Here is a 12,898-nt window from a genome sequence, read left to right on the forward strand (position 1 = left end):
AACGAGGAGGCGCAACCATGGTTTGCGCTGACGGGAGAAATTTTCAATTTAGTATGGCTAAAATCGCCCTCATTTACTCTCTTTTTTACAAAAATGGTTTAAACATCACAGGATTCCTTTGATCATTCTGCTTAAAATTACACCTCATAATAATAAACCTGTTGCTTCTTTCTATTTAAGCCAAGGCTGTTTATGGTTTGCACTGACGGGGAAAATTTTCAATTTTTGACCCTCTCATAGCATTCGACTTTATTTTGAAGACTAGCTAGCAACTGCTAAAAACAATCGGAAGTTACAAGGATAAATGGCAGATGAATAGAACTGTTTGCACCGTTTCTTTTATGTTTTAAAATTAGATCTATAGGAGGCCCCACCATAGTTGGGGCCGACCAAGAAAATGTTAATTTTAAACCCTCTAAATTGGCTAAAATGGACATAGAATTACACTTCAACTAATAACTATAATTTTCACGATCACGCTGAACTGCAAATTTCACGCCATCACGCCTAAAAAAACTCGATTTCACAATCACGCCGGCACTTCATTTTCACGCCATCACGCCGTTTTTTTCAAAATTTCACGCCATCACGCCACGAAAAACCCTCCATCACGCCAACCGCTGGGGGGCCTCTACTATGATGAAGTTTCTAACCAGATGTATAACCTTTTGTTTTTTTTTGGCTTATTTTCGCGAAAAACTGCAAAACTGATTATGTAGTCATAAAAACAAAAAATTGAATTTCTCAAGAATGGTTTATCCAATTGTCTTCAAACTTTCAAAGATGTATTTCACTAAAGTCGATCATTTGAAATAAAAACGTTTTCGAAATAAATTCTGATTCCGTCCCACAATGCTTTGTGTGGAAAATATTTTACCGTGAACTTTTTTCCGCGCAAAGCATTGTGGGGAATTCTCGGGGATCAAATCTGAGTTTTCATGTAAAGCCGATATCGTCTCTTGTCTTGAATTGTATATAATACGCAAAAAGGTTTTCAGTTTCATTTTTCATGGTTCAATTTAGGAAAATGTTAGAGGAAAATTTTGTCACTCTCTTGGGGTATTGGATTTAGGTCGCTCGGAGTAAAAAATTTCAGTTTGCCTTGCGGGCAAAATTCTTGCCGCGATAATGGAGTTTTGTCTTTGTCGACGATAGAGTTCCGTCTGGGTGCTTCTTTAAAGAGAAGTTTTCAGAATGATTCGTTAGAAAATCTTAAAATTTGAATGAAAGAAATAGAAAATTCGACCAACCGACCAACCTTCAGAGCACCGTGGGAAGCTAGCTTGTAAAAAGAGTAAACAGTGCGAAACTACTAAGATATATTCTTTTGATATCTCAATTCTCCCAAAATATTCTGTATAAAAAGGAGAGCCTACTTTGAAAGTTAAAGTCGGTTGAAATATAATTCAGATACAGATAAAACAAAATAATTCATTTACAATAATAGATTTAAAAAAACATCACATATAAATTAATCCATAGTATTTCTCATGAAATTTTGTAGCGCTTCGAGACGAGCGTCAATTTCCGCGATCCCGATTGCATGGTCCTCTCCATCGGCGTCTACAAAAGATGTAAAGGAGAGAAGTTCAGTGAAAATATCACTGTTAAAAAGTGAAGAAATATTTCGCTATGTTTGCAAGTAAATTGGATTATTTCGAACGGTCTCATAAGACCGGTGTAAAATATCTTTGCAGTAATTGTAGCAATCTTAAATAATCACTTCTTCCTTCCTACTTACCGGATGGCCCACTATACGTCGTTTTCTTTGCTGAAGAAGTTTTAGATTTTGGTCGCACAAAATGTTCGTCCTGTGAAAAAGAAAATTCATGTTTTAGAGAAATATGTGTCGTGTCCTTGACGAGGTAAACATTTTTTCGGGAAAAGGAATATGAGATTTCGTAGGTCTCTCACAAAATTTCGTATCGAGGAAACTCTAAGAACTACGCGACTATCATTTATTTTTGTAAACATATACCGGGTGTCCCAGAAAAAAGTCCCCTTCTTTGAAGTGAATCTTCTCAAGTTTTTAACTTTTTAGCATTAAGGCCATAGATTTTTATCTAGTTGACCAAATTTGACAAATGATCCCTCAAAATGTAAGTTTAAACCCTATTAGCCCCAGGGGGGGGGGGTAGAATCTACCACGCTGGAGTTCTTTTGTTTATATCTCGTAGAAAATTTTTTCAAACGACTTGAAACTTTCTGACTTTTAATAAAATCTTATTAAGAGTATTTGTGCAAAACTTTAGGGTCATAGGTTGTCCAGATCAGGTTTTATGACTTTATTGTGAAACATGACATAAAACCCAGCTTAAATCGCTTAAAACTCAAAATTTTAAAGTGCTGATAACTTCTAAACTATTTATTCAATCATTTTCAAATTTTGACACGTGATAGGCATTGATAATACAAATTTAAAAAATCAAAAGAAAATTTTTGAAAATGATGACGTCATCATTTATGACGTCATCAAATTTTGAAAATTTTACTCATCTTCAGCATAGATTTTAAGAAAAACTCTTAATGGAATTTGCAAAACCGGCAATTATGTTAAAGAACAGTCTTTTATCTTTCAGAATCTTCAAACAAAATTGAAATATCTTTATTGGTTCGACTGTAATAGACATTTTTATAAACCATATATTTGGGCTTTTTTCCGACGGGTGGAAATTTTGTGATGACGTCATCAGTTTTTGAATGACGTAATCAATTTTTTTTTTCTTCCTGGAAAATTGTATCATGATGGAGAACATCTGTACCAAATTTCATGGCCATAGCTCTTCTAGATCGAAAATAATCGAGGGTGGTAGATTCTACCCCCCCCCCCTGGGGATATAAAAGTCAAAAAAGCTTGGGGCTAATAGGGTATCCTCTTTCTAATGCAAAAGGATAGAATTCACTTAACTCGAGAAAATTCACTTCATAGAGGACTTTTTTCTGGGACACCCGGCAGTACCAATAAAAACGCCAAGCGATGACCGGGAACTACCCTTCTGGAAACAAACTGGACTTACTTCAGAGTCAGAATATCTGGTTGTCCTACGATTGGATTTCCTGATGAAAAATATTTGCGAAAATTAATAAAGTCGCAGAGCAGATTAGCCAAATACTCGATGTTCGTATAGCCTGAAAAATTCGAATATGAGGGGTTGAAATAACCAGGAAAGGTAGAAAAAGGTTGCAAAATGTATTCACAAAATAATTTGTAGAAGCTTCCTCTCAATCGCTCCAATGACTGTCGATCTCTCCTTAAGAATGGAATTACCATTACCAAGCAGCTCAGTTGTCAGAGATTATCAACTTCTAAAGAGACGAGTAGGGACTCACTTTTTGGAAGTGCTGTTTGGTCGATGGTTTCTTCCCTTGAGGCGTGTCAAGCTGCTGTCTGTATCGCTCCCATTATAAGGGTAATTCTCTTTACTGGCACTTCGCTTTGATCGGTCTAAAGATTATAATTATCTGAAGTCTATATTTCTTGATATGATAGCGTTATTTACCATTTTGGTTATTGTGAAAACGTAAGAGTTGCGCAAAACCTTTTCTCACAATGACACTTTATTAAGTTTTGGAACTATGGCGATGATTTGAGAATGGTCAAGAATAAACATGAACAAAACATACACATCATTACGTTCATGGGGTCAAAACATTTGATCAAAACATTTTAAGGAGACTTACTAGGGCGTGATGCACCATGCGGGGGCGGTTTTCGATGATTATGATTTGATAAAGGCGTTATGACAGTTCTTTTCTTTCCCGATGATTGTGTTCTTCGCCGACTGAGTGAAAAACAAAAAACACTTCAATAAATTAAAAGAATACTTCAGTGAATTTGTTTTTTTGATAAATTTTGTGATAATAAAGAGTACGATACAATTTCCGAATTTGTTAGAACTAGAATGAAATGTACTTTAACAGTTCAGACCTGCGAGTGATCTCAGCTTCTTTGCGTTTTCTTTCTTTTTCTTTGACGTAAGCTGAAGGGTCAAATCGCCGGTAACCTGTCATAAATAATTGATTTGAAAAATTCATTATTAATTCTAAGAACACTTTCAATATTTTCGTTAGTTCGGTCATTTGCATGAAATTGTTCCAAAGGCTGAAAAAAATCTCAAAAAGTTCTTTTTCAAAAATTTAACTTCTTTTGGTGTTTTTGTATCCTCTAGGAGTCAGGTTTTAAGAAAAAAATAGTTTCATCACACTTTACAAGCTGTTTTCCTGTTTTTAATTTTTTCCACGGGTTTTACAGCTAAAAATTTGTCCCGTACGCGACGAAATTGTAGCAATTTTAACAGCCTCTCAATTTGAAGAGAAAATTGTAATTCAGAACCAAATAACTTTTGAGAAATCTTCACTAACCTTTTGACTTTCAGAAAAACTTAACTTTTTCATTCTAAAATAGGTCTATCAGAGTCTATGGGGGTATCTGTGGTATACACTATTGTACTTGAATAGGAGAAAAATCACTCTTTAACCCTCAATAATTTTCATTTATACAACTAACTTAAAAAATCTTGGATATTTTAAAGAAGCAATATGGTCTAGATTTACCAATCAATGTAAAATATTTGGTCAAAATAGGATTTTCTTGTTAAATTTAAGGATTTTCAAATTTTGTCGCGTACGGGACACACAAAGTGTGAAATATCCCGAAAAAGAAAAATACGTATGGTAAAACTTTTAGTGCATTTTGAGACATACATAAGAGTGACTTCAGGGAATACAAAACATTTTTTGTACATATTACTGATTTTGAGTATTCCACTCTGTCACGTACGGGACAAGTGTGATTTTTTTTCAGCATGATGAGCGTCTCAGCGCAAATTTGGTTACAAAAATAATTTCTTTTCAGATAAAAGTGTTGCAGGGTATGTAAATTTGTCAGGAAAGTCGCATTGAACGTTTAAAAACCTGTAAAAACTACATATACTGCTAAACCGTGTTGCGTACGGGACAAATTTTGAGCAAAATCCAAAAAAAGATAATCAAATAAAAGATAATCACGTGGAATTGTTTTTTGCTTCTTCAAACAAAACAACCCCATTACACTAATTTTAGGCCAAAAAAAGTTTACTTATCTTACAGCGAGCTCACATAATCTGGAAAACCGTGTCATTTTTCATTTGGGACAATTTTGCGCAAATCACCCAGTTGAATAAAAAGGTTTTATAGTCGTTCTGTTTCTCCCTCTCTCTCTATCCATGGTCACATGATAATTCCGATGGTGGATTGGCGGCCACCCAACCATCCTAAAGCTCTAAAGGAGGTCAATTTCCCACCGGAAAGTGATGAAATTTCGCAGCTCGACGCAATGTTAGACAAGTTATTGTGCAAACCCAAAAGAAAATAATTTCTAGATTGAGGGCTAGTTAACACACGTGTCAAAGCTCGTTGATCAACACTCAAATACGCAAACAATATTGGATAGCCTGTATTCGCGCAATTTCAACGTGATTACCTTAATCATTAATTTCAGCGCGGTTTTCATTTATTTCCGCGCAGAAAACGTGCGCGAAAATAAAAGGCGCGTGACAATCTATAGATGCACGAATAAGTAATCAGTATAAATGTGCAGAAATCTCATTTTAGCGCTCTTTTTGAGAAACACGTTCCGAAACAGTCCCAAATGTAAGATCCAGTTAAAAGTGAGTGACATGACAACTTTCATGCATATTTTGACCTCATTGAAAAATTAAAGCGTGCTCAAATCGATTTACAACTAACCTCCAGGTGACGGTGTCCGCATACCAATTGATGACCCAGCAGACAATGAGCGATCTCTGGAAACCGAGCGTGAAGTGAGCGGCCGCCCACGCCGTGTGGCGGACGAATTTCTAGCACGCCCTCGATCATTGGATGAAGTGTATAAGCGTTCACGACTCGCTGATCTTGTGTTGTGTGAGTTTGGTGTCGTTTTCTTTCGTGAATTGACGGCAGGTGAGAATCTTGAACTAGAGAAAAAAATGAAATCGAATGACTGAGTTATTTTACGAGAGGTAGTCTAACTAGAACTATTCGAATGTACAAATAACAGTCAAGTCAACTGATATTACTACTTTCGGACAAAACATATTGGAAAGGCAAACAAGTTTGAAATTTGATAGGATGACTTTATCACTTTTAAACGTGTAGTAAAAATGATACATATTCTAAGAAAAAGAGAGCTATATAAATAGTGAAATAGTAAACATTATTTTGATGTGTGTGTAATGATGAGTGGTAAAAAATTCCTGGTTCGAACAATATTCTGTCTCAACGAATCAGTGAAAATTTTTGTGGGGAATTTAAGCCGAAAAATTCAGTTCGATTTTAAAGATAATACTGTTTTTCTAGCGAGGAGGGGAGTTCAGTGCACCAGAGATGATTTTACGGCAAATGTTTCCAGCGATTATATCTCCCTACCGAGTCTGTTCTAAACATAAACTTATAACCGTAAAAAGCCCTACAAATATTCACTCTAAACATTTTCAAAATCTTCAAACTCCATGTTTTCTACGAGTTCAATTTCGTCATCTTCTGAATGTTCACGAGTTGTCGTCTCGTTATCTTCCGGTTGTTCGTTATCTTCCGGTTGTTCGTTATCCTTCTGATTAGGTTTTATTCGAATATACCAGTGTGGATTCCTCACGATGCAGTCAAGCTTGCGAAGTAAACGAGGAAAGCTTCGAGGGGAAGCTGCATCAATATCAAACAAATTAATGGTGGAAATCCAGTAGTGTTGCAGATGTCTGCGTTCAACAGCAAACCTTAAGTTGCCAACAAAGTGAGAAAAACAATCTTCAGCACTCCTTTCATTCCAAAATTCATTGGGCGTATTTTCTAAAGTATGAAACAGAACAGTCTTCAGGTGATAAGATTTCAACCAACGTGCAGTAGGTTGTAGATGATTCTTTGATATCATTTTCAAAGCCAAAAGACATTTTCTTGCTACTGGATGGACTAACGTGGAGAGTTCGACTTCCGCTTTGGAAAATGAGTACCTCCATGTGATTCCTACGTCATCGTTCGGTTGAGATTTTGGTACTACGTGACAACCCATCCCAAGGATTTTCTCAACATCTTGAAGACTGGGCCAAAAACGCTGGGAACGACTCTTCCAATCACAAAGGGACGGCCAATCAGCTTTCACACTGAATGTAAAGTCAGCGAGGAAACCATTGTTATGTATAACAAAACAACAACAATTATTAAAATTCGAAGTTCCAATCATAACGTTGACCGCAGGGCCTTCTTTTTCGACAAGTGCTGTTGAGAAGGCTGAAAAGAAATTGGTACCTTGCGGGTAGGATTCCATTGGTGTTTGCGAAACAACTTCGTAGAGAATATCTTTAATTTTTGAAGCGTTTAAAAATTGAACATCAGGGTAAGTAGTAAACAAGCCACAAAACTCTGGCTTCAGTTCGTTCAATGTTTCATCGTTAAGAAGAGATATACCAGATGAAGTGGGTTTTAGTAACACAAAACCAGGATCAATGCGAGGATCTGAGGATATTGCTCGAAAGTGAGCAGTCTCATTCGTTAAATCCTCAGATGCTATGAAATGCTTGAAACTAAACATCAGATCGAAATCTGTAAAGAGTGCGTAATCGATCGGAATCTTACGAAGCACATCATTATACCAATCCGAAGAAGTTGGCAGGCCGAACCTTTCCACCGCACTACCAGTGAAAAAGATATCAATAGGCTGTCCATTGAACCGTTGTTCAAGAGCATACCTAAACATCTCTCCTCCCTTGTGCATAAAGTTAGATTTCAGCCGAGGTATCTGATCTTTGGTGGGTATGTGTTTATCGATGTCTTTCAAAACCTCGCTCAAAGTTCTTTTCGTTTGTTTACAAAAACAACAGAATCGTCGGCCACAACATACAATTGGAATCTTTTTGAAAAATGTTGGAATGAAGGGGAGAATTGCACCGATGACAATACCAACGCATATACCGTACAAGACTTTCATGTGAAAGGTGTCCCCTCCTGCTACACATATCAATATGTATAAAAATAAATTCACGATGTTCGAAAGACAAAAGCACCAACGAAAACATCGAAACGAACTATTTCCCTGCCCAATAGTTGTGTTGCAAGCTCTCACAGTAATCCAAGCAAAAGCAAAATACACAACCAGAAAAATCAAACGATACATTGCCGCCATCTCGACACGATCAGAGACTGAAACTGGCTTTCCTTTCACAAGTAAATAAAATGGACCACACTTCTGACCTAATTATTATCCTCTGTGGTAACAGCAACAATGACAAGAATGAAACTCGGAAATTAGGAGATTAATATCACTCGACGATTAAAAGAGCAAATAAATATGTTGTGAAATCGTAAGCATAGACTCCTTGTAAACATAAACACAAACTTGCCTATACATTTTTAAGTGGTGCGTAAATATTTGAGTAAGTAAAGAGAAAGATGGGACTTACTTTCGTTTCATGATTGCCAACTCGTCTGTTAGGTTTTTGCAACGGACGCGATAATTCCTTTCGCTTGCTTTCAAATCTTCCAGCTAGAATTAAAAAGGTGTACAATAATATAAAAACACTTTAATGACGGAAGACCTTTAAGAAGTTTATAAGAATCTTCCTCGGGAGAAACCCTTGATGTCCTGTGGTAGACTTAGTTGTTGGAAAATGACTCGCAATTCTAAAACCGTATTATTAAAACGAACCTCTTGGACAATTTCGTCATATTCTTTTTTCTTCTTCATCATTAGGCGTTGGTGTTTACTTCTTTCTTTCACCAAGTCTGTCTGTAAAGAAAAGTTAAGCATAGAGATTAGGTCAAAATGAGCCAATTATATTCAAGCATCAGTAAGCTTTTCATGTATAAATGAGCCAGAGTAGATTTCATATACCCAATAAGAATTTTGTCAAGTGAGTTTCCAATTTCTCTAAATGACAGACAACGCAAATCTCTTATCTGTAACATACTCCACAGCAGACTCCTTTAACTGTATATATCATCGTGAAAAATGGGGTTTGTTAGAACATAAGATGTCTTAAACAGAGGGATAAAATCGAAATCAACAACATATATCACTCCATTCTTTTGGTCCTGTACAAGCTTGTCTGCCAGGTCACCAATAAGCATTCAAATCAAGTAATAGAGTTTAATGATACCTCCAAGTTTTGTATAACTTTTTTCAGCACTTTCAACTCTTTGCTTAGATTTCCAGTACTTATATCTTGCATCTGTTGGTGACAATGACTGAGTTCTTCCTTCAGTTCAGTATTTTCTTGTACAGTTTTTTCATAATCCATATCTAACATTGATCCGTTCCTAGTATTACCTCTCAATGTATGATTCTCTTTACGTAATTTCTTAATTTATTCTTTAAGTGTCACTGTATCTGAAGTCCCGGTATACATTAATGGCAACGGGTAATGTATCTGATCAAATTCTACAGTATAAGTCATTATAAGGTAACGTTTTGATTTCAATTTCTCTTCAATGTTATGTTTTTGTTTTCTTCTTGTAGGGCCACCAAGTTTCTTTTCGCGTAGGATTTTCAGATCTTCATACGTTAACAGGTCGAGTGATACTGATTGACAGTTCTGAAAGAAGGATAAATCTTCTTTAATTCATAATGGAAAATTCCTTGGTGGATAGATAGTGAAAATAAATTGTAAGTCGACCTGAATTTATCAATAACCTTGACTGGTTTAGCCAAACGCTAGATAATTGAACTTGAAAAGGAACAAGAGACCCGCAGGTTTGAGGGACCAGCATGACACAAATGACGGAATCCTTTGATCGTCATTTTTATTCTACTTTCTAAGACCCAAAAAGTGGATAGTACTGTACTGAGGAGAATCGAATCGTTTTTCGTTTGAAAACAAGAAAAAATGAAACTGTCAAAGCTCAGCACTCTAAATAACGGTCAGACATCGGACATTATCCGACCCAAAAATCATAACTTTCAAACTAAAGCAACCCTGATCGGACATTTTGTCCGACCCACTTGAAATCGTTATTTCGAGCCTTGAAAGCTTAACAGATGAAACTATCTATGAGGGGGAAAATTTTTCTTATAATTAAAAGATATTTTAACGTTTTTTCCATACAGAATCATTTCTCTTTAATCGTGTTTGAGAGAGATAGAGCGAACATAGGCGATGGTAGACCATCTTCAATCATAACGGGCGGACAGACCAGCAAAGGGCTGATTAAAGATCCTTTACGCTACGCTAGGCCAATAATAATGCAAAATCTTTTCGTGATTTGAGATTTCAAGGAATGGTGAAAGTCTGTAAGTCGTAAGAAATGCAATCACTAAAATAATTTAAAAGAAATGACAGTACATACCTCTAAAACAGCCGACTCCAGCATATTACAAAATATGTGAAACTGTTTGAAATTTCCTGTTTTATGTGTGAGCTCTTCAATATCTAAATGAAAACATTTCACCATAACTGAACAATACAAGATCAGTTTGTTGTCTTTATAAAAATTCTTTCATTTCAAGATGCAAAAACTAAGTGTGCCAAAAAAGTATTACGTATTTTCTAATCCTTTATCAAAGAAGAGAGTCCCCAATTTTGCTCTAAACAAAGGTTTTGGTTAATATTTACCATAGCTTGTTTTATGGGCAATAAGGTCCCCCATTTCTTGAAATTTGAGAAAGTTTTTCCAACCACCCTGCTTCTTTATTTCCATCTCTGTTTGAATACTCAAACATTTGGATTGTTTTTTCTATAACTATGGAATATCCAAGACTCAATGGCAATATTCATTTCAAAGAAGAAACAAAAAAAGTGTTTCTTACAACTGGTATCATATTTTCCCGTCCAGTGATCGAGTGTTTCACAATTTTCGACATTGACAACAAGGACTCCATCTTCTTCACAAACGTCCACATCAAAATCAACACCACCAAACTGTAATGTGGTTTGACTGTTTATATTTTCTTCTTGGTCTGACATTTTTGAAATCTGTAATAAAATGAAAAATAAGACAAGGAATTGGTTTATTAAAATTACGTTCCTAGTTAATAATAAGTTATAGCGGTGATACCAAACTAACCAGGCAAACCGTAGGCCAAACAATTCAAAATCTCAGGAGACATGTCAAAATAGCAAAATAATTTAAAATCAATCCGAATATATCAAGGGACTATGATTACACTTTAGCTCAGTATAGTTTTCTCAACATGTAACAAATTCACTTGAAAGAAAACAAAATAACAAGAAAGAAACAAAGTATTAAAACGGTTTCAATTTTTTATTTACATATCTGCTAAAACAAAAAATGATCTATTTTTCATCATGGTTTTTATCCAAAAAATAGTAATAAAATAAAATAACTACATAGAAAATAAATCATTCCCATCAAATGTGCGAAAAAAACTGTTCAACATAATGTTACGAGTGAACCGATGAAGGTATTCCAATAAGAAAATCCACAAAATTCTTTTAACTCTCCCAAACATTACTGGAAAATATCACATGAAGGCAGCACACCAATCTTTCAAGCAATTGTAACAATCATTTGATTGCTTTTTGTTGGCACCACATGTATCTTTTAACCATTCCACAAATAATTCTTCATCTTTCTTCAATATCAGGAACTGGCCAAGAACAACATAAGCTTTATCAAAACCTTCATTTGACAATTTGTTACCAAGGACAGGACCGATTCCTGCCAATTCAGTGACTTCTTTCTCACCCATTGGTTCTTGAATGAAATTCTTGTGTTTTTGTGATGTGGAAGACATGGTTTTTAATGTTTGTGATTATTCAATCTCTAGAAAAAAACAAAAAGAATATTGAAAGAAACGGAACATAAGGAACATTAGTTTTTGTTCAGTTTTGTTTCATGTATTTTCAAATAATTTTTAAAAAATGGCACATTTTCAGGCGAGAAATGGAAAAAAATGGCTAAAGGTTTTTTTACCAAATAATAATATTTTGAATATATAAATAGTACATAAAAACAAAAGAAGATTTCTCTTTTCTCAATGAACCATCCCATCAACTTCACTTGATGAAAACAAATTGCTGTATTTCTGCATAACACCAATGGTGCTATTAAAAGCATCTAAGTCTATTTCCCCAGCTCCAAAACTTATCAAATTTTCACACATCAAAGATCTGTCTCGATTAACACGCGCAATCATCTGAATATGTCCAGTGATTTTTTCATCCAATTGTTCTTCCAGTTGTACTTTGACAGATGCCCCATCAGGCATTTGAATTTGCATCTGCATCATATTGTCATCAACATTGGTAATCTTCGCAAGAACACAGACAGACTGACCAACAAAGTCACCAAGCATGGAGCCATTTACATAAGATTTTGAAGAAACCATTTTTGGGACAATTAATTGCTAAATCAATGGAATGGGTATCACGTATTAATTTCATATTGTACTATGACAGCCAGATAAGAAAGAAAGAAGAGGGGTAAAGGGGCTTCTTTAAACTTAAACTGAGAGATTAACAGACAGAAAAACATTCTTTGCTTATATCAGCATAATAGAACAATAGGCAGACACTGTCCCGAAATATGAAATATGTGTCTTATATGAAATAGGAACACTTGTGTAAAAATAAAACCTTTAAAGTTTGAGTCATTATTAAGACTTTTTGGCTACAATGTAAACACAGGTTGACTGTGTCAGTCTTGTTTGATAGTGCAGCATAATACTTTAAATTTGTTCACTTTCAGCTACTTTTATATAGATATACTCAAAAAGGGAAGGCTTAGTCTGTAAAATACCAATCAGATAAATAAAATATTTGTTTGTCTGCTTCCACAAGTCAACGTAGCGGGGTTTCGTGCAACGCTTTATATATCTGGTCTGTAAACTACATTTTTCCATCTAATCGTCTCATCATCTGATTTAAATTGAGCAAGAACGCATTTTCGACACATTATGAAAATTTCAAAAGCA

At 35.2% G+C, this 12,898-nt stretch overlaps 3 protein-coding genes across 3 annotated transcripts; all 3 read right to left on the minus strand.

Moving 5' to 3' along the window:
• Nucleotides 1–1,384: 1,384 nt before the first annotated feature.
• Nucleotides 1,385–10,960, minus strand: LOC136798350 (centrosomal protein CCDC61-like). Its single transcript, XM_067054956.1, is given in 12 exon segments — nucleotides 1,385–1,563; nucleotides 1,742–1,811; nucleotides 3,018–3,057; nucleotides 3,331–3,445; nucleotides 3,682–3,782; nucleotides 3,929–4,004; nucleotides 5,728–5,954; nucleotides 8,430–8,512; nucleotides 8,675–8,755; nucleotides 9,126–9,560; nucleotides 10,312–10,394; nucleotides 10,772–10,960. Coding segments are annotated over 12 exon segments (1,560 nt in total). The 5' UTR covers nucleotides 10,929–10,960; the 3' UTR covers nucleotides 1,385–1,471.
• Nucleotides 10,961–11,207: 247 nt separating this feature from the next.
• Nucleotides 11,208–11,782, minus strand: LOC136798351 (barrier-to-autointegration factor-like). Its single transcript, XM_067054957.1, has one exon. It carries the CDS (start codon nucleotides 11,717–11,719, stop codon nucleotides 11,447–11,449), a length of 273 nt encoding a protein of 90 aa, XP_066911058.1. The 5' UTR covers nucleotides 11,720–11,782; the 3' UTR covers nucleotides 11,208–11,446.
• Nucleotides 11,783–11,959: 177 nt separating this feature from the next.
• Nucleotides 11,960–12,313, minus strand: LOC136798378 (replication protein A 14 kDa subunit-like). The gene has a single exon (XM_067054990.1). It carries the CDS (start codon nucleotides 12,311–12,313, stop codon nucleotides 11,960–11,962), a length of 354 nt encoding a protein of 117 aa, XP_066911091.1.
• Between the last annotated feature and the right edge of the window lie 585 nt (nucleotides 12,314–12,898).

Source organism: Clytia hemisphaerica, unplaced genomic scaffold (assembly GCF_902728285.1).
Source record: "Clytia hemisphaerica strain Z4C2 unplaced genomic scaffold, Clytia hemisphaerica genome assembly, whole genome shotgun sequence".
NCBI lineage: Eukaryota > Metazoa > Cnidaria > Hydrozoa > Leptothecata > Clytiidae > Clytia > Clytia hemisphaerica.